Source organism: Fundulus heteroclitus, unplaced genomic scaffold (assembly GCF_011125445.2).
Source record: "Fundulus heteroclitus isolate FHET01 unplaced genomic scaffold, MU-UCD_Fhet_4.1 scaffold_321, whole genome shotgun sequence".
NCBI lineage: Eukaryota > Metazoa > Chordata > Actinopteri > Cyprinodontiformes > Fundulidae > Fundulus > Fundulus heteroclitus.
This window is the reverse complement of record NW_023396731.1, coordinates 73,790-94,046: the sequence shown is the minus strand read 5'-3', so window position 1 is coordinate 94,046 and position 20,257 is coordinate 73,790. Positions and strand designations below refer to the sequence as shown.

At 39.9% G+C, this 20,257-nt stretch overlaps 1 protein-coding gene and 1 long non-coding RNA gene across 2 annotated transcripts; both read left to right on the top strand.

Annotated features, from left to right (window-relative positions):
* The first annotated feature begins 1,525 nt into the window (after positions 1–1,525).
* On the top strand, positions 1,526–4,412 carry LOC118559584 (uncharacterized protein PB18E9.04c-like). The gene is made up of 4 exons (XM_036130277.1): positions 1,526–1,635; positions 1,732–3,241; positions 3,375–3,499; positions 4,284–4,412. Exons 1-4 carry the CDS (start codon positions 1,528–1,530, stop codon positions 4,410–4,412), a joined length of 1,872 nt encoding a protein of 623 aa, XP_035986170.1. The 5' UTR covers positions 1,526–1,527.
* Positions 4,413–14,944: 10,532 nt separating this feature from the next.
* LOC118559582 lies at positions 14,945–17,700 on the top strand. Its single transcript, XR_004928929.1, has 3 exons — positions 14,945–15,081; positions 15,969–16,027; positions 17,672–17,700. It is a non-coding gene; the product is annotated as an uncharacterized LOC118559582 (long non-coding RNA).
* Positions 17,701–20,257: the final 2,557 nt, after the last annotated feature.

Sequence of the window (20,257 nt, the reverse complement as noted above, 5' to 3'; positions counted from 1 at the left end):
CAACTATTGTGGTAAATGGTGGTGAAGAAGCAAATGCCATCTTCATCAACCTGCACGCAAGCCCCACAGGAAGTCACAATGGCCAAAAAAGAACGAGAGATGCCATTTCGCAACGCTACTATTGGCCTGGAATGACCAAAGACCTTGATCAATGGGTAAAAACGCATATACCTGATTACATGTATACACCTCTCAAGTTATTTACCTCTAAAGCTATATCTCTGTTGCAATGTGGGTTTGCCCAAGATTGTTTCTCTAGTTAAATGCCAGGAGTATTTTCAGATTTGTGTATTTATTACTTGTGCAAATATATTTGTAACACCAATTTAAAAAATAATGCTAAAATTATCCTAATACAAAGCTTTATTAGTCAGGACAATGAAGAGAGAACAAACTGCCTATGAACACAATTACAAATATGTTGTGTTAGAAATTACATTGTTAAAATATTAATTTTACTTTACATTTGTTTTATCTTTTTGAACAAAATGCATTAGTAAACCCCCTACATAAAACCAATGATGACATTTCTATATAGTAAAGAGTCAAAAAGCAGAAAGGTGACCCAACTGTATCATAACCAAATTGTGTTTTGCTTCTTTATCAACTTCTACATCTACAGGTATCTGAATGTGCCTACTGCCAGTCTGCTCAGAAGAACATAAAGGAAGCTGTAGAGCAAACCCCAATAAAGATATTAGTTTTAAATGAATTTATTTTATGTTCCAAGACTTGCTCTTGTCTTCATATCATTATACTTAATAGAAATACCAAATATTCTCAATGTCTTAACTTGAAATGCCCTGTGTACTGCTTTTATAAACTACTTTGCTTCCAAAGGTTTTTGTCAAACATTTTTGCATGGAAATATTATCTGTTATTATGATTGCAACACTAACATAGCAAAGTGGTTATCTGGTACTTTTGTATTATTTTTTATTATTTCAGGTTACACAGCCGTTTGAACTTGTAGGGATGGACTTGATTGGACAACTAAAAGAAACAGCCACTGGAAACAAGTATATTTGTGTAATGATAGATTATTACACAAAGTGGACACAGGCTTACCCGATCAAGTCCAAAACTGCAGAGGAGGTCACAAAGCAAATTCGGAAATTTGTTCACCAGTTCGAGGCGCCCAAACGCATATTAACAGACCAAGGGACAGAGTTTGTGAATGCGGTAAATTCTTTTTTTATTACTACTTCATGCATCATCAAAGTATTGGATGCAGATGAGCAACTCACACACTACCTATGGTTGAAACAGATAAACAAAATGTATGTGAGAAACTGGGTTTAAAACGCAGTCTGTGTGCACCCTACCATCCTCAGACAAATGGACTTGTTGAAATTTATGAACGGCACAATCCAAAGGTAATGGTGGAAAGCTTTATTTCAAAAGTACAGTAATTATTTCACAAGGTAACATACTCCATATGATCTTGATTACCATGCTTGTATTAGGTCTTTGTGCAAACTTGTGGGGACCAAACCGGAGACATGGGATGAATATTTGGATGCAGTCATGTTTGGGCTTCGGACCAAAAAACAGATGACCACCAAGTTTTCTCCATACTTTTTAATGTTTTGGAGAGAAGCACGCTATCCAATCCAAATACCAGAGGAATACCAGGTTTGCAATGCTAAAAACAGTAAATCTTTTAATGGTGGAAATGCATATGTATTGCCCATATGATATAAAACTCTGAACTGTTTACTCTTTGTGAAGGTCAGCAGCAGTGTTGAAGAACTGATTCAGGAGGAGACTGTGAGCCAAGGCATCGAGCTGCTTGATGAATTGAAAACCATCATTGAGGAAAATATCTCCAGATCCCAAGAAAAGAGGAAAAAAAGACTAAGTGCATCAAGACGGAAAGAAAGTTTTGTTGTTGGACAGAAAGTCTTAAGGCAAAACGTGAGGAGTCAGCAGCGTAAAGGTGGAAAGCTTGAACCCAACTTTCTCGGTCCGTTTACCATCACTGCAATCCAGGGAAAAAGTGCCGACCTTCTTGGGGAGAATGGATCAGTATTCAAAAATGTCAGTGTTGACCACCTTAAACATTTTTTGCCACAACAACCACGAGTTCCTCATAAAGTAACTGCCTCCTTGCCTCAAACCTTCAGCATCATCCCCCACGGCAAAACCTCCAACACCCTCAGCATCCACCCATGTTGCTCCTCCCTCATCTCCTCCTTCATCTCCCCCAACACCCTCAGCATCCACCCATGTTGCTCCTCCTTCATCTCCTCCAACACCCTCAGCATCCACCCATGTTGCTCCTCCCTCATCTCCTCCTTCATCTCCCCCAACACCCTCAGCATCCACCCATGTTGCTCCTCCCTCATCTCCTCCCTCATCCTCAGCATCCACCCATGTTGCTCCTCCCTCATCTCCTCCCTCATCCTCAGCATCCACCCTTGTTGTTCCTCCCTCATCTCCTCCTCCTTCATCTCCCCCAACACCCTCAGCATCCACCCATGTTGCTCCTCCCTCATCTCCTCCTTCATCTCCCCCAACACCCTCAGCATCCACCCATGTTGTTCCTCCCTCATCCTCAGCATCCACCCTTGTTGCTCCTCCTTCATCTCCCCCAACACCCTCAGCATCCACCCTTGTTGCTCCTCCCTCATCTCCTCCTTCATCTCCCCCAACACCCTCAGCATCCACCCATGTTGTTCCTCCCTCATCTCCTCCCTCATCCTCAGCATCCACCCTTGTTGCTCCTCCCTCATCTCCTCCTTCATCTCCCCAACACCCTCAGCATCCACCCATGTTGTTCCTCCCTCATCTCCTCCCTCATCCTCAGCATCCACCCTTGTTACTCCTCCCTCATCTCCTCCCTCATCCTCAGCATCCACCCTTGTTGCTCCTCCCTCATCTCCTCCTTCATCTCCCCCAACACCCTCAGCATCCACCCATGTTGCTCCACCTTCATCTTCTCCTTCATCTCCCCCAACACCCTCAGCATCCACCCTTGTTGCTCCCCCTTCATCTCCGCCAACACCCTCAGCATCCACCCATGTTGCTCCTCCTTCATCTCCTCCCTCATCTCCCCCTTCATCTCCGCCAACACCCTCAGCATCCACCCATGTTGCTCCTCCTTCATCTCCTCCCTCATCTCCCCCTTCATCTCCGCCAACACCCTCAGCATCCACCCATGTTGCTCCTCCTTCATCTCGCCCAACACCTTCAGCATCCTACACAGCTGCTACAATGTCATTGGAGAGTTTGCCAAAAGGTCCTTTTTTCTATTTTTATTTAACAATTACGTCTTAAATGACAATAGTGCGTTTTACATCTTTTGTCATATTCGATAAATAAGATAGAAATGTGTTTTATAGCAGTACACTAATCTTCCACATCTTTTCCAGTTTTAGGAAAGGTTTGGAGTGGAAGAACAAAACAAAATTGCATTCTCCTGTCAAAGATTGGCCCATACAAGTTGTTTTGGTGGGATTTTGATAGAATCCGTCCTGGCAATGAGCTGGAGAGTGAGGTAATAAATCAAATGTAAAAAATAACATTTATTAATTACGTGTTGGGGGGTGTTAAGAATACTGTTCGATAGACTGTGATGCAAGAAAATCAAAATAATGAATTTTCTGTTGCTGGAGACTGAAGAAATGTATGACATGTTTTAAAGATTTAAGCTTTAAAGATTTGTTTTTGGACAGGTAAAGTTAATTTTGATGTCTAACAAATCAGACATCAAAACAAGCGTTGATTAGGGATTATGTGGGGTTGTGCGTGAATGATTTTACCGGATGTTCCCTCCGGTACAATCATTCACGCATGTCGTTTCCATATCCTGCACAAATAAAATGTTAGAGGAAATGGATGACAATGGGTATTTATTGCTTGCGGTACAGTTTCAAAACATGTTAGTCCCACACATTAAGAAATGCTGGGTTAAAAGTAACCTAATTTGTAACCCAGTGCTTGGTCAAAGTTGGACCCAGCCAATCCTGGGTAATTTCAACCCAACTGAGATGGCTGCTTTTTTAAGCTTGTCTTCATCTCAACCTGTTGGGTAGTTCTGATCCAATATTGGGTCAGTTTTACACAACAGCAGTGGTTAAGCTACGGTGTATATGAACCAGAGACGTCACGCCAACCCTGAGTAATCATTGCTAAACCAACAGGTTTTACCATTGGTTTAATTATGAAAATAACACAGCATTTCTTATTGTGCATGTAAAAGGTGTCCTAATTTGATAAAGTAATAAGGAAAATTATTTATAAATTTAAATTGTGTTACAATATCATATTTATCTTTACAGGTGATAAACGCCTATTTACATGTCGTGGTCGAACGGTTTAATCAGAAGCACCAAGAACAAGCAGCCCTGATAGACAGTTTTGAAATGACACGTATTTGGAAACATCAAAAATCCAGAGAGTGTGTGTAAGGGGTGGGGTCACTTTACTATATATATATATATATATATATATATATATATATATATATATATATATATATATATATATATATATATATATATATATATAAATAAATAAAAAAATTTTTTTTCAGATTGATCCTGAAAAATATGGAAGAATACTGGGGATTGCAAATGAAAGTCACCACTGGATGCTAGTGGTAGGAAAGCAGGAAAGCAAAATTTACTATTTACCATGCTGATAAATTTAAATATTCAAGAAATTTGCAATTGGAAATAGAGTTGACACAGTAATTAAGTTAATTGTTATGGATAAAAAATAGTTTATTTGACTGTGATATTACTGGATTAAATAAAAAAAAAAAACAGTTTACTGGCATATGAATTAAAATTCTAAATAATGAGTTGGGCTTTATGTTTAAACCCCAAGGTTATGTATCCCATGGATAAAAAAAACAGTCTTCCTTGACCCGTTAGGAGAATCCCCGGAAAAAATAAAGAAATGCTTGGTAGCAACAAGGTGCGAAACATGACATTCATTCACGTTTTTGATAAAAACTTGAGAGATCTTGTTATTATAATTGTCAGGATGCAGCTTGAAGGCTGCATGCTGAGCCTCTCTCCTTCTCTCTCGTTCCTGCGCAGCCTGATCGGTTCCACCTGACAGGCTGCAATTAACCCACAATTGCTTCCACCTGGTTCCACCGCTTTATAAGACTCACCTCTTTCTGTTCCCATCGCCGGTCCATAGCGTTCACTCCCGTTCAGTTCCTGTCAGAGGTTTTTCTTTCTGTGGTGTTATCGGTGTTCCACGTCTGACCATAAGGGGTCAGTACTGGTCCTTCAAGATGTTTTGGATAACTGTTATTAGAGAGCACGGAAACAGACGAGCGAGATCCAGGAGGTTGAATGTAAGATGTTCATGTCTGGAATAATAATAAATGGCAAGTTGCTGAACACAGTTTCATGATTGAAATGAAGAACAAAACATGGTACCAGGAGTGAAAGACGTAAAGTGAATGAGTTTCGGTTTCGGAAAGACGGTCGCCATCGCCAAGAAATTCGACAATGGAGTTAATGAAACCACCGGGACACCTGAAGCTGACCGGGAATGTCGACAACAATTGGCGCACGTTTCAGCAGCAGTTTCGGCTGTACATCGAGGCAACGGGGCTGGACAACAAACCGGACTCAAGAAAGGTAGCTTTACTGCTGACTGTAGCTGGGCCACAAGCCATTGAAGTGTACAATACATTCGTATATGAGGAGGGAGAAGACCGATCAAAGTTTGACACTGTGATAGCCAAGTTTGAAGCTCATTGCTCTCCTAAGAAAAACGAGACATACGAGAGATATGTATTCCGTTCGAGGCTACAGCAGCCAGGAGAAACTTTTGATAACTTCGTTACAGACCTGAAAATAAAAGCACAGTCATGTAATTTCGGCACTCTTAAAGACTCAATGATAAGGGATCAGATCGTGTCTGGAATTGAGGATAAGAAGGTTAGGGAAAGACTGCTAAGGGTGACTGAACTAAAGCTATGTGAAGCAGTGCAGATTTGTCAAGCTAGCGAGCTTAGCAAAAAGCATGTGCAGACGTTCAGTGAAGCAGCACCTAACAATACAAATCTGAGAGAAACGGCAGACGTTGGCGCCATATTTAAGCACCGCAATGCACGTCAAGGAAATTATTGTGGACAGAAAACGGGACAGTTTCAGTGCAAACGGTGCGGCTCACAGCATAAGCCCAGAGAATGCCCTGCTTTCGGCAAGCAATGTAGCAACTGCCAGGGCAAGAATCACTTTGCCAAACAGTGTTTTTCAAAACGAAAAGAAAAACCGAGAGGAAAATCTGTGAATGTCGTAGAAGATACGGACTTAGGCGACACATTCTTTATTTCTATGGTGAACTGTGAAGATGAACCAAAAGCACTGATAAACGCTGTTAAATCAGACAAATGGATAGCACCATTGCAAATTAATGGGACTATAATTACACTGAAGCTAGATACAGGTGCAAAAGCAAACTTGATCAGCAGGTCAGATGTGAAGGCAATGAGAGAAAAACCAAAAATACAGAGGAAAACACTCGCACTGAAAGACTACAATGGACAGAGCATTGAGTGTTTAGGCACATGCACGCTGAAAGTCACAGTCAAGAATAAAGTGCATCACCTGCTATTCTCAGTTGTTCCTGAAGGATTCGATTCACTGCTAGGAGACAAAGCTTGTGAAAGCTTGGAGCTCGTGAAAAGAGTGTATCGAATCAATACCAGCATAACTGACTCACCTGACTCTGCTGACGCGATCGTGCAGAACTTCTCCGACGTCTTCAGAGGTTTTGGTATGTTGCCATTCACATACAAAATTCAACTGAAAGACAACGCGCAGCCAGTTGTTCATGCCGCAAGAAGAGTTCCACTGGCACTCAGAGACAGCTTGAAGAAAGAGCTGGAGCGGATGACGGCCCTTGGTGTGATAAAGAAGATCGAAGAACCGACAGAGTGGGTTAATTCCATGGTTTGCGTAAAGAAAAAGAATGGAGAGCTGAGGATATGCATGGATCCAAAGGACCTCAATGAAAACATCAAGCGTGAACACTACCAAATACCTAAGCGAGAAGAGATCACCAGCGAGATGGCAGGCGCCAGATACTTCTCCAAACTTGATGCGTCACAAGGTTTTTGGCAACTTAGGCTGGATGAGAGCAGTACCAAGATGTGTACGTTCAATACAACCTTTGGACGATACTGTTTTCAGAGACTCCCCTTTGGAATCATATCCGCCTCTGAAATCTTTCATAGGGCAATGGAGCACATCATCGAAGGCCTGGATGGAGTAAGAGCCTATGTAGATGACATCATCATATGGGGATCCACAATCCAGCAGCACAATCAGAGACTGACCAATGTTCTAGAGCGAATACAGAAGAATGGATTAAAGCTCAACAAGAACAAATGCCAGTTTGCTGCTAAGGAGATCGTATTCCTCGGAGACAAGCTCTCAGCTCAGGGCATACAGCCAGATGAAGAAAAAATCAACGCCATACTGAACATGCCAAAGCCCATAGACAAACCAGGTGTCCTACGCATTATGGGAATGGTAAACTTCATCGGGAAATTCATACCCAATCTCTCAGCAAAAACGACTAACCTGCGTGAGCTCCTCCACAAAGAAAACAACTTCGAATGGACAGTCAATCATGAGCGCGAGTGGCAAGGGCTCAAAGATTCACTCACTGCCACACCTGTGCTGACGTTCTTCGACCCAACCAAAAGAATCAAGGTGTCTACAGATGCTTCGAAAGATGGAATCGGTGCAGTACTACTACAAGCTGAAGGTGAGCACTGGAGACCTGTAGCTTATGCATCTAGGTCTATGACAGAGACTGAGTGCAGATATGCACAAATTGAGAAAGAGTGTCTCGGATTAGTGTTTGGCCTTGAAAAGTTTCACAGCTACGTATACGGACTACCCACCTTCACGGCTGAGACTGACCATCGTCCACTCGTTGCAATAATAAAAAAGAACCTGAATGAAATGTCACCACGGATACAGCGCATGATGATGAGGATGCAGAGGTATGACTTTGAACTCATCTACACACAAGGCAAACACCTCGTTCTCGCTGATGCACTGTCAAGAGCTCCTGTCAAGGGTTGTGCGAGCACGACTGAAGAAGATGTCCAGGTGCACGTCAACATGGTGTCTGCAACACTTCCTGTGTCCGACGCCAAGACCCGGCAGATCATCGACGAGACGGCGAGAGACCCAGAGCTACAGTGCGTGATGGAGAACATGCGGAACGGATGGGCTGCAGGATCATGTCCACAGTTCTACCATGTCAGAGGTGAGCTGAGTGTAATTGATGGACTGTTGTTAAAACGAAACAGAATAGTCATCCCATGTACACTTAGACAAGAGCTACTGCAGAGAATACATGAAGGTCACTTAGGTATGGAAAAATGTAAAAGGAGGGCAAGAGACACAGTATTCTGGCCTGGACTTAACAAAGACATTGATAACATGATAAGCAGATGCGAGACATGCCAGAAATACAGAAATAAACAAACGAAAGAGCCAATGACTGTAGCTGATGTGACAACAACACCATGGCACAAAGTAGGAATGGATTTGTTCCACCTGAAAGGAAAAGACTATTTAGTAGTAATTGACTATTTCTCAAATTACCCTGAGATGGCATTACTCTCAAGTACATCATCCAACTGTGTCATTACGCATGCCAAGTCCATCTTCGCCAGACATGGCATTCCGCATTCAGTAATGAGTGACAATGGACCATGCTTTAGTAGCAAAGAGTGGCAAGACTTCGCAAAAATCTATGATTTCAAGCATGTCACATCTAGCCCACTGTATGCACAGTCTAATGGTAAAGCAGAGAAAGGCGTTCACATCCTGAAGCAGCTGTTGAAAAAGGCTGCAGACAGTGACTCCGATCCTTACCTGGCTCTACTGAGCTACAGAGCATCGCCTCTAGAATGTGGACTGTCACCTGCTGAGCTGCTGATGAAGAGAAAGCTCCGAACAACACTTCCAACCTATGCAAAGCTAAAGAAATACCCAAGGCTGGAACAAAAGCTAAAACATCAGAAAATGAAACAAAAGACTTTCTATGACAGAACAGCAAAGCCGCTTCCACCACTGTCCAGGGACGACGCAGTCAGAATTGAAAGTCCTGAAGGATGGACAACGAAAGCCACTGTTCTTCAAGAGGTCGCTCCACAGTCCTACACCGTGAGGACGCCAGAAGGACAGATCATCAGGCGAAACCGGCGCAGTCTCCAGAAAACACCAGCAACATCAGAGACTGTTCCAGACCAAGAGCTCAGTCAAACCCAAGCTGAGTCCGAGTCAAGCTACACACATAACGCACACTGCAACACAGACACACACACTGAAAACATAACCAACGCATCCCTTCCAGGTGAAACGCTGCTAAGAAGGTCCACAAGACATATCAAGAAACCTGAGAGACTTGACTTGTAAAAAAAAAAAAAAAAAAAAAAAAAATCAGAAAACTTGTAGAGTTAATGTGTTGTGTATTATGGTATTAATGTGTAAGTTTGAGTTAACTTGCTATTGTGTCTTGCAGTAAGATACTAAGAGTGAGTTATGATGTTGGTGCTACTACCAATGATAGCATAAGTAGTTTATGCAGTTTAATGAAAAGTTGTCTAAGGTAAATAATGACACTTGTAATGCGTTTAGTTTTTTTTATGCTTCAGAGAAAGGGGGATGTGGTGTTATCGGTGTTCCACGTCTGACCATAAGGGGTCAGTACTGGTCCTTCAAGATGTTTTGGATAACTTATTAGAGAGCACGGAAACAGACGAGCGAGATCCAGGAGGTTGAATGTAAGATGTTCATGTCTGGAATAATAATAAATGGCAAGTTGCTGAACACAGTTTCATGATTGAAATGAAGAACAAAACACTTTCCAACTGTGTTTTGTTTCAGTCACTGCCCAGCTCCAGCTCAGCTCTCAAGCCCACGCCGCTGCGGTTCTGGTCTCAAGCCCACGCCGCTGCGGTTCTGGTCTCAAGCCCACGCCGCTGCGGTTCTGGTCTCAGTTCCATGCCGCTGATGTTCTGTTTTCAAGCCCACGCCGCTGATGTTCTGGTCTCAAGCCAACGCCGCTGATGTTCTGGTCTCAGTTCCACGCCGCTGATGTTCTGCTTTCAAGCCCACGCCGCTGCGGTTCTGGTCTCAAGCCCAAGCCGTTCCACGCCACTGATGTTCTGGTCTCAGTTCCACGCCGCCGATGTTCTGCTTTCAAGTCCACGCCGCTCAAGTTCTGGTCTCAAGCTCAACGCCTCCGATGTTCCTCCCGGACAGTTACGTTACACGCCTCCTGCCGGCCAGCTTCTGTGCTCTACACCCTCGTCAGCTGTAAGACTCTGGTTCCACGTCATTCACCTGCTACACCCTTCAATAAACTCACCCATAAGAACTGACTCTGTGTGTGCGTGCTGTGTCCGGGTTCATCCCAGAAAAATATCCTGACAATAATGTTTATCATTTTATCTACACAAGAGCTTTCATGAGGCAAAAAGGACTAAAAGTGTCAAGATGGACATGCCAGAGTGTTCCACATGCAATCCAACCCGACATTGTTTCCTGTGGTGTGTTTGCACTGAAAGTAAGTCATGTTGGAAAACAACATTTTGAATTTACTTGGATCTGTTTAAATTTGGGTGTTAAAGAAAGTAATTTCAGTATTTGGGTAAACAAACACAAAGGCATAAAGTTCCAACTGAAGCACATGTTATATACTATTCTGGATTATTTTGTCCAATTCAATGACAACATTTTAATTTGGCATTGTGGCTAACTGTTATAATGCAAACTATTTATTTGTAGTGTTTTACAGTTGTTTTTAGTATTTTGTTTACTAATGTACAAATTTGAGGGTAATTCTATGAGGTAAGGCCACATCCAATATAAACTTGTACATAAAAGGATAGTTGTGTCCATATTAGTCAGAAGTTGTGCATAACAAACATTTGTAAACTCATAATAATTTAAATCGCATTCAAAAGATACAACATACAGTTTAAATAGTTACAACTTCAATAACTAATAAATACAAATTTCAAGTTTAAATTTGTGCTTTACTCGTTATGAACACAAACAGCAGCGGCTGCTTGAGAATACGGATTTTTTTCTTTGAGAATACGAATTCACAACAGTGGTCTGACGTCACGGTTTCCAAGGCTGGTTAATGGAGCACAGAGTGCGAAGATAGGAGCCGCGCATGCACTCTTCAGACTGACCGTCTCTGAATGCACCGCGGCTGCAGATTCATTCCAGACAGCGTAGAGCTCACAGTGGTAAGTTAAACACTCCCTTTTCTGCTGCTGTTCTTCAAAAGTACGTTTTCAGATCGTTTGAGGCGAGAACATTATATACTTTTAAGCTTCCCTATGTGGCCTGTTTACAGAGTTAGTGCGTAATTTTAATAAAAAGTCCGACTTTGAGCGTCTGTGCCAACTGGTAGGTTTTTTAAGATTGACAGCCCATTTCCTACTTTTATCTTTAAAAAAAACAACATTGAGGATGGTATTAAACATGTGATCACGTTGAAATTGTGACTATTTATCTGTAAAGAATTAAAATGAAAACATAATTTTTATATATTAGTAACAGTAAAGGGAGTTGGGTTAAGCTACTTTGCTGCACCTACTAACCTTCACCGCATTGTTCATTAAGGAAAAGTTATTTCTGTCTGCCTGCCTTTACAATGATTAATCTATAAATTGTGTGCAGTTAGTTCAGTTAATTCTTTCAGTGAAATGGTAGAAATACCAGAGAAGGGAAGCCATTTGTTGCATTTACTACTATACATTTGACCTTTTCTTTCTTGAGAACTATATTAATCTGCATGTTAACCACATATAGTTTTATGGTGTGAAAAGGTGAGAATTGAAAAAACAATTATGGTAACATTTGGCATTTTTTATTTACAGTAAGAAACAGAAACAAAAAATGTGAGGATAAACACTTCTGTGCCAATCCTCCAAATATTTTTTAATGAAGGGGACCTGAAACCAGCCTTCAGGCTAAGAAGGGCCACCATCGTCCTCCTCCTTCAGCTGCTGCCCATCCATAAGGTCCATGGATGGCCACAGGAGATAGAGGTGCTGGTGACCCTCTACTGGCTGGCCTGCGCTGCATCCTATAGGGAAACAGCTTGCCAGTAAGATCTCTTACCTTCTTGTCCTTAAATAAAGCCAACAATGACACACAATTGATACATATATTATATTAATTGGATAGAAGATTAAGACAGATCAGCATATTACCTAAATTACAAGTTAATTTTGGTGCAAAATTTGGTGCAGGTCAAGTGGAGGCACGCTACAACAGACACCACGCCAAGGCGAGAAACATCATTGAGCGTGCCTTTGGTGGTCTGAAGACACGGTGGCGTTCCATCTTCTTTAGGGTGCTGGAGGTCCGCCCGACGTTTGCCCCAAAAGTAATCGCCGCCTGCTGCATCCTCCACAATATTTGTATAGAGGCAGGGGACCAGCTGGACGTGGAGGATGAGGAGGTTGACCCAGAGGAGGATGACCATCCGGCGGCTGAAGACAGGGAGCTGCTCCAGCTGGCTGCATGTTTAAGTGAACATGACTACACCTGACCTAACGTAGATCAGTTGTAGTCATGTTCACATGCTGCTTCATTTCATTTTTTTCACTACCTGTAAAAATACATAAAATAATCAGTAAATTAATTTCCATTCCAACTATTTTTAATTGTATGTTTGTAGGTGTTGTCTATTTGTATAAGATGTTAATAGAAGTTATTTCTTTGTTTTAAACCACGTTAGTAACTGTTAATTTGTTTGAATATGTTACACCTTCATTCTGTTCCAAAGTTAAAACATTTGTCTAAAATAAATACCTGTTTTTTTTCATATATTGTTACTATTGTTTTCTTTCCCTCTTTCTCTTCTCAATTCTTCATGTCCTCACTCAGAGGAAACTCACTTAGATAGGAAAAACATTTATAGAATTTATTTATAGATTTATTTATAGATTTTATATTAGGGCTGGACGATATAGAAAAAAAGCATATTGATAAAAAAATGCATATTAATGGATAGATAATTATCAAAAAGATTTAAAACCTGGCTCTTATAATATTGCTAAATGACTTACTTTTAATATATCACACACAAACACTCAATCCCAATTAAATTCTTATTTAACCAACATTTTTAACTATAACTGATTTTTTTTTTTTTATGAAAATGACTCAACTTAGAGACCTGGGTGATGTTATTAAATACTTACAAAGAATAAACTAAAGTGACCAGCGCTGTTAGGGAGCGCTGTTAGAGAAAAACTTGCAGCCCGGAACGTTATATCGTGGATCAAGAGTAGCGAGTAATTGTTTGAAGCCAGGTTTTTCAGCTGCAGACAAAAGCAGCATGTCCGTCACTATGAGGCACGTTACTGCATGTGTGATGTCCTCATGCCGCCAGGACGCTTTGTCATTTTATCACAAAGAAGGGAGCCCAGTTTAGCTGCTGTACCTGCTTTGTTTTGGAAGAAGTTCCATGAGATTCCTAAGAAGACGACGCGGAGTCGCGCGGGGCTGCACAGCTCGCGCTGCTGCGGCAGTGAGCGGCTTACGTGATGAAACAAGTTCATTGCGTTACCAGACTTTGTTTTTACCGGTTCCTTGCAAATTTTACAGTACACTGTGGTTTATTTCTGTCAGGCTGGCAAACTAGTAAAACAACGTTTTGGGACAATTTCCCCCGCCGCTACTTGCTGCGACATATTCACGTGCTCTGTGTTGTGGTTTGAGAGGGCGGCGCTTTGTGACGGTGTCCCTGGGTCCGCGATTACGATTGGTCGAGAGGAAGCAGTGACTGCAGCATCAACTAATATAGGCTAAGAGGAAGAAAGGAAAACTGTCTCTATAACCAACTTTTATCGACCCTTTTTTCCCTCTTATTGTGCCACACGTCTTTCGATTGATATGTTATTAAATTATCGTCCAGCTCCATTTTATATGCTGCTGTCATCCTTGGAAGACATTGACAATTTATTCCAGCAATTATTGAGTTAATAAAGCAACACGCGTCAGCCTGATAAACACAAAACAAATAAATCAGACTCTTTTTTTTAAATTACACACTAACTCTGTAAACAGGCCACATAGGGAAGCTTAAAAGTATAATGTTCTCGCCTCAAACGATCTGAAAACGTACTTTTGAAGAACAACAGCAGCAGAAAAGGGAGTGTTTAACTTACCACTGTGAGCTCTGCGCTGTCTGGAATGAAGCTGCAGCCGCGGTGCATTCAGAGACGGTCAGTCTGAAGAGCGCATGCGCGGCTCCTATCTTCGCACTCTGTGCTCCATTAACCAGCCTTGGAAACCGTGACGTCAGACCACTGTTGTGAATTCGTATTCTCAAAGAAAAAATCCGTATTCTCAAGCAGCCGCTGCTGTTTGTATTCATAACGAGTAAAGCACAAATTTAAACTTGAAATTTGTATTTATTAGTTATTGAAGTTGTAACTATTTAAACTGTATGTTGTATCTTTTGAATGTGATTTAAATTATTATGAGTTTACAAATGTTTGTTATGCACAACTTCTGACTAATATGGACACAACTATCCTTTTATGTACAAGTTTATATTGGAAGTGGCCTTACCTCATATTTTTCTATCTTTATAATCATTTTCCTAAAGTTTCCACCCAAAACGGCTGTATTAAATGGTAAGCATCATTTAAAGTGGTAGCTCACAAAAAACACAATTAGCAGTGATGACATCAATCATATAACATTTCAATAAATGTATGTATATTATCTCACTTTACACATTCGGTATGACTGTTGCCTTGCAGTTAGAATGTCCTGGGCTCAGAATTTATGATTTTAAATGTTATGAATGTGCAGCCATGTGTTCTCTCAAGATAGCCTGCTCTTGCTTCCTCCCACAGTCCACAAAACATGACTGTTTAGGTTAAATGGTTACTTTGAATTGTAATTGATATTGATAAATTTTTTTGTTTGTTTGAATTTTTGCAGTTTGCAGAGTGCTTATTGGAAGAAAAGGACCTTGATTTTTCAACTAACTTTGACGCTATCAACGCTGTGAGAGTTGACATTGCCACTACCTGTCTGCGCCAATCAGGTAGTATTTTCAAAGATGTTTTTTTTATTTTTTTATTTTTCTTATTTTGATTCACAGACTGAGTGTATGCCTTTTCTATTCCAACAACGAAAATTTGTATGACATGGAATTAACTTTTGATGGTACATAACAAAGTCTGAGTTTGGAGATGACACCTACAATCAATAATCTAGTTTTTTAACAAGTTTTATTTAATTAACATAAAAGATAGTTGCTGTTTTGAAAATTTTGGTAAAGAAATTAAATGATACATAAACACGTGAGTTAAAAAAGTCCCATTACATCCAGAACATATATACATATTCTGTTGTAGAAGCTCTGATATGGAAACAAAAAATTATTTAAGTAGGAATGCAAAATTGAGGTATAAAATGCAAAATAGACATGGGGAGGTAAAGCAATGAAAGTCATGATATATTGATAGGTTAATGATTATGTTTAAAACTACATCAAAAAGCATTTTTCTTTGAAAAGAATAACACGAGAAAGATACAGCGTTGATCTAACAGACACGCATATATGTATAAACATCATCAAAATCCTGTAAATTGCATCACTTTGTCATTTCTTCTTTGTTTTGTAAATTAAATAAAAGTTTTATAATCTAATAAAATTATGGAACACAATGTTGGCTGTTAAAATAAGAACCTACAAAGAGGTTTTCTAATACAAGCCATAGGACAGGAACCAGAGCATGCTTAGTATGGAAAGATATAAGAGAAGAACCGCAGAGCTAGGAATCACACACAGTCAGTAAGAAATGGATGGAGCATGAGGTGAGCTTCTTGTCAAACAAGAGAAAAAACAATTGAAAAAGAGGAGCAGCCATGCAGTGTTGCCATGCTCCTGAAAAGTAGTAAAACTATTTTTTTTTTCTTTTCATGTAGAATTACTGGACAACATGTGCAGTCACTGTGGGAGTGCGGACACAGACGATCCTCTGTGGGTAAGTGCATTTAATGGGTTAAAAGGGAATCAAAGAAATTGCTATTAACATACAAAATGATTTCCAAAGGAGTTTAATCTGTAATGATTTTGCAGGAGAGGAGAACCTGGTATTCAGCCAGACACTTAGGTAAAGTTTAACAGGATTTATTTTAAGTGATGAGGGGGTGGGTCCGGCAGGCAAAAAACAATCCAAGCTGGGTACAGAGCAGAACATCCAAGCATAAAACCAAAAAACTAACAGGAACTGGGCATGCTCAAAAAAAGCAAACAGGTCAGAAACAAAGAATGCAAAAATGCTGGAGAACTCTTACCACAGGAGGCGTGACATGAAAACATGGGGAAATGAGACGAGACATTCTGGCAGGGAGCAGAGAACTGAGGCAGGTATAAATAGGCAGGAGAACAAAGGAGAGAGGGAGAGCTAATTAAACAGAACAGGTGGAAGTAATCAGAAGAAGAAGTGGCTGAAAGACTGACAGGACAAGTGGCAGGAAAAGGGATAGAACTGAACTAGACAAAATACTTAACTAAAGTAACCATACAAACTAATCCAAGACAGGAAGGCTCACTTTAACCAAAATAATTAACATATACCAGAACAGAACATTACATAATCAGCTATTTAAGAAAGTTCTTAATACATTATCATACAACAAAGTGTATCATAACCAACCAAAGATTTTTTGACAGTAACATTTAGTGTAGACTGATCAACATTTTGCATATAAGACTTTTAATACACATCGACATAGTACAACTTCACAGACTATGTTGGTTAATCAATTTATTATGGATTACCATATGGATTTATTCTGTTTTACAGAAACATTGCTGTAAGAGTAATAGCTTAGTATAAATGAGTGAATTCCCTCTAATTATTTACATTCCCAGAACTACAGCACGAGGAGGACTAGACAACCATATTTCAGTCTGATTTCTTAATTCGTCCCCAGCCAATTCATAACTACAATTACTGTCTTTTTTTTTTAGATCAGTTTTCAGACCTGATGAAGTACAAGCACAGACAAGATTATTATATTGGGGGATTAAAACAATAATGTTGGCACTAACTGTGATGAAATTAAAGTTTCCTTTAAATCTATCCTAGAGTGACTCTAGGATAGATTCTACTCTAGTAGAGTCCATTTGTTTTTCTACTAATGTGCATACACTGACACTACTGCCTGCATACTTTGTACCTTGCACTGGTATATAACATTGATTGTGAATAATTATTAGTATTTCCTCACAGCCCTGTCCTATCAGACAATTTCTTAAAATAGTCTTTGAGTGATTTGCCCTCCAAACAATGTTTCCTTACAGTAGACCCTTATTTGACAATGCTGGATTAAGCTGTAAAGAGTCAGTTCCTCTTTTAATTTTCTCAATAACACGGAAATGCCCATCAGATAGGTGCAATGTTATTGCTTCCTATTCACAAATGGCCTCTATGCATCCCCTCCACTTACTGAACTTAAGGTGGCTCCTTTGTTTCCCATCTTTCGTTACTGGATTAACCACAATGACAATACCAATGACCATAGGCAGAGACGCACATACATCATGTATCCATGGTATTAAATGCTAATTGTAACATGTATCAATGGTATTAGTAATCCTATTTGAATCTTTTCCATTTCAGATTGCCTGTGACAGATGCAACAGGTGGTACCACCAGGGCTGTTTCCAGAACCCACCAACTAATGTTGAATATTGCTGTCCACTGTGCATGTAGTTTTTTTTTTTTTTAAGTTCCTTTAAACTACTTTTGCCTTACACTGTTCAAACTTTAAATTTTGATTTATACGTTTTCATATTTATTTGTCTTTGTTTAGTAGGTACTTTGAAAATGTTGAAACATGTTTAATGTTGTTTGATGGAACTGTAAGACTTTGTTTTTCATAACATACTTATATTAAAGTTGATAGTACAAAAGAAATGCAAAAATGTCTTTGCAAGTGGTTTGATTTTTTTCCAAATCCAAAAAGGTGTAATGCAGATATAAGGTAGAAGTTTATATTTAGGTCGGATGTAAGATGAAAATCTTGAGCACCTTGACAGCAGCCATGAAAAACGCACCCCCCTGCTATTTTACTTAAATATACACTTGTAGCTGATTTAACATTTCCTACATGTTAACTCGTTTGTTCTGAGCTACCAGTATGAATTTCATGAGTCAGGGACAATTTTTAGATTAAAAACATAGGGGATTCTTTTCGGCAGCCCCTTGCCAAAAAACGCACCCCCTGCTATCTATAAGGGGTTGGCACTTGTATGACTTTATTCCTGTATATCCATCTGTAGTTAAAGGATAAGGGTCAGCAAATGCAAATTCTGCCCTGTAAAACAATGACAGAGCAATTGTTGCTGTATGATCTGCAGCCCCATTTGGAACTTTTAAACAGGCTTTTGAAGAACTTTGATAATTTGCTGTTGTAATAGTATAGAATTTTTTGAATAAAAAGCTAGCAGATGTGCATAATCAAAAACAATATAAATACAAGTATAGAGCATTCAGCATTGATAGAAAGGTCACGCTATTTTCTGGAAAAATACATTAATGTATAAGTTAAGTTCTTTTCCGTTTTATGCCTCTTTCCTTGTAAGTTTGAAATGTCCCATGCTCCTGAATGCACCATAGCTTTCTGACAGTCGCGAATGCATCACACTGGTCTATGAACGCTGTGCTGTTTACTGTAGAAGCAGTCTGATCTTCCGTTTAGGACAAAGCTTTGCGGTTTCAAAACTCACGTCGGTTCTCACGGTTTATTGTTGCATGTGCGTGACAAGAGACCACAACAAATAAATCAGCCGTACCTCAGATAAAAACTTGGATTTAATGGTGTTCATTACACCCGTACTTTTGTAAACGAATCTGCCAAATAAACACCGTTTTTTTTCCACACAAGAGGTATATTCAAACGTTTTGATATCATTAATATAAGAACAAGTAACTCCGTTGGTCAAATTTTAATCCGCTTTCTTCGTCGATATTTAGCTGTACAGAGCGAGGCGCGCTCCCGCGACAGTGGATGCATATCTCGGCAGGGATGCACTTTTCGGCATAACACCTGGTCGCCAAAAAAATAATGTAATTACGGTACTGAAAATACTTATTTCTATGCGTAAATCATTAAAGAATGCTAAACTATATTGTATAGAAAATATTTACGATTTTTCTGGAAGAAATTGATGCGTTTTACATTCTCTCCATTGACGTCTCATTGGATATGCTCAGAAGTCCGGGAATATATCGTTGCATAACGTTTTGTCTGAATGCACTCTATTAGTTTTATTATTTGTTCAAACAGGACTGGGAAAAATATTGTCATCCTTAATTATAAGGTGAATTTTGTTATACAAATTATGTTGTACTAAAAATTAGTTTTATTAGAAAGTTAAAACTATCGATTAAGAGTTTAGCACCCTCTGGTGTACAAATCATGAACAAGAGAAGACCCCGTCATTGTTTATTTATTTATTTTACAAAAACCGAACCGGGAATACAAAAAAGAACACATAACAAAGCCAAGGCATTTTTTTGGTAAAATGCATTCATTAAGTACAAAATACACAAATACATATGCAAATCAAATAAATGATAAAAAACCTGAAGAATATTCAAAATAAAATACGTTTCTATACTCCTAAACGTGTTTATAGCTGTTTTTTTTAATGTACTTTAAGAAATGGTGTATATATTCTTATTTCCTTAACCAGGAGGTGGACTAGTTACCAATGCTGAGATGAAAGCGCCACCGCGAACTGGAAGCTGGGGACTCATCTGTGCTCATCACTGGCACCGGTGTCCAAATTGAGGTTTTAAGAAAAAAAAAAAAAGCTCATTCCTGGATGTGGTCTCCATGGTTTTGACTGTTTTCATGTCAGATTGTCACTTTGACCCTCACGCCCTCAGAGTAGTAAAGTAAGGACTTCCTAAATGTAACCGCCTAAGGTTTAATAAGCTACATGTCATTTTCTTCATCCAGTGCAAACACTTTCCACACCTGTCATGTCAGAGGTCCTGTTAGCAGCTCACTGCAGATCTGCTGCTGGAGGCGTCCATCTGCTGCCTTATTTCAAAGCTCAGCTGTCATCAGCACACCTTCAGCTCTGGTCTGAAGCTAAAAACCTGGACGGACCGGGCCTTCGTATGCCTGGCTGACGCCTTGGACTTTAACGTTTAATTTGTAGAGTTTGAGTGGTGCTTGCTTAAAGGTATACTATG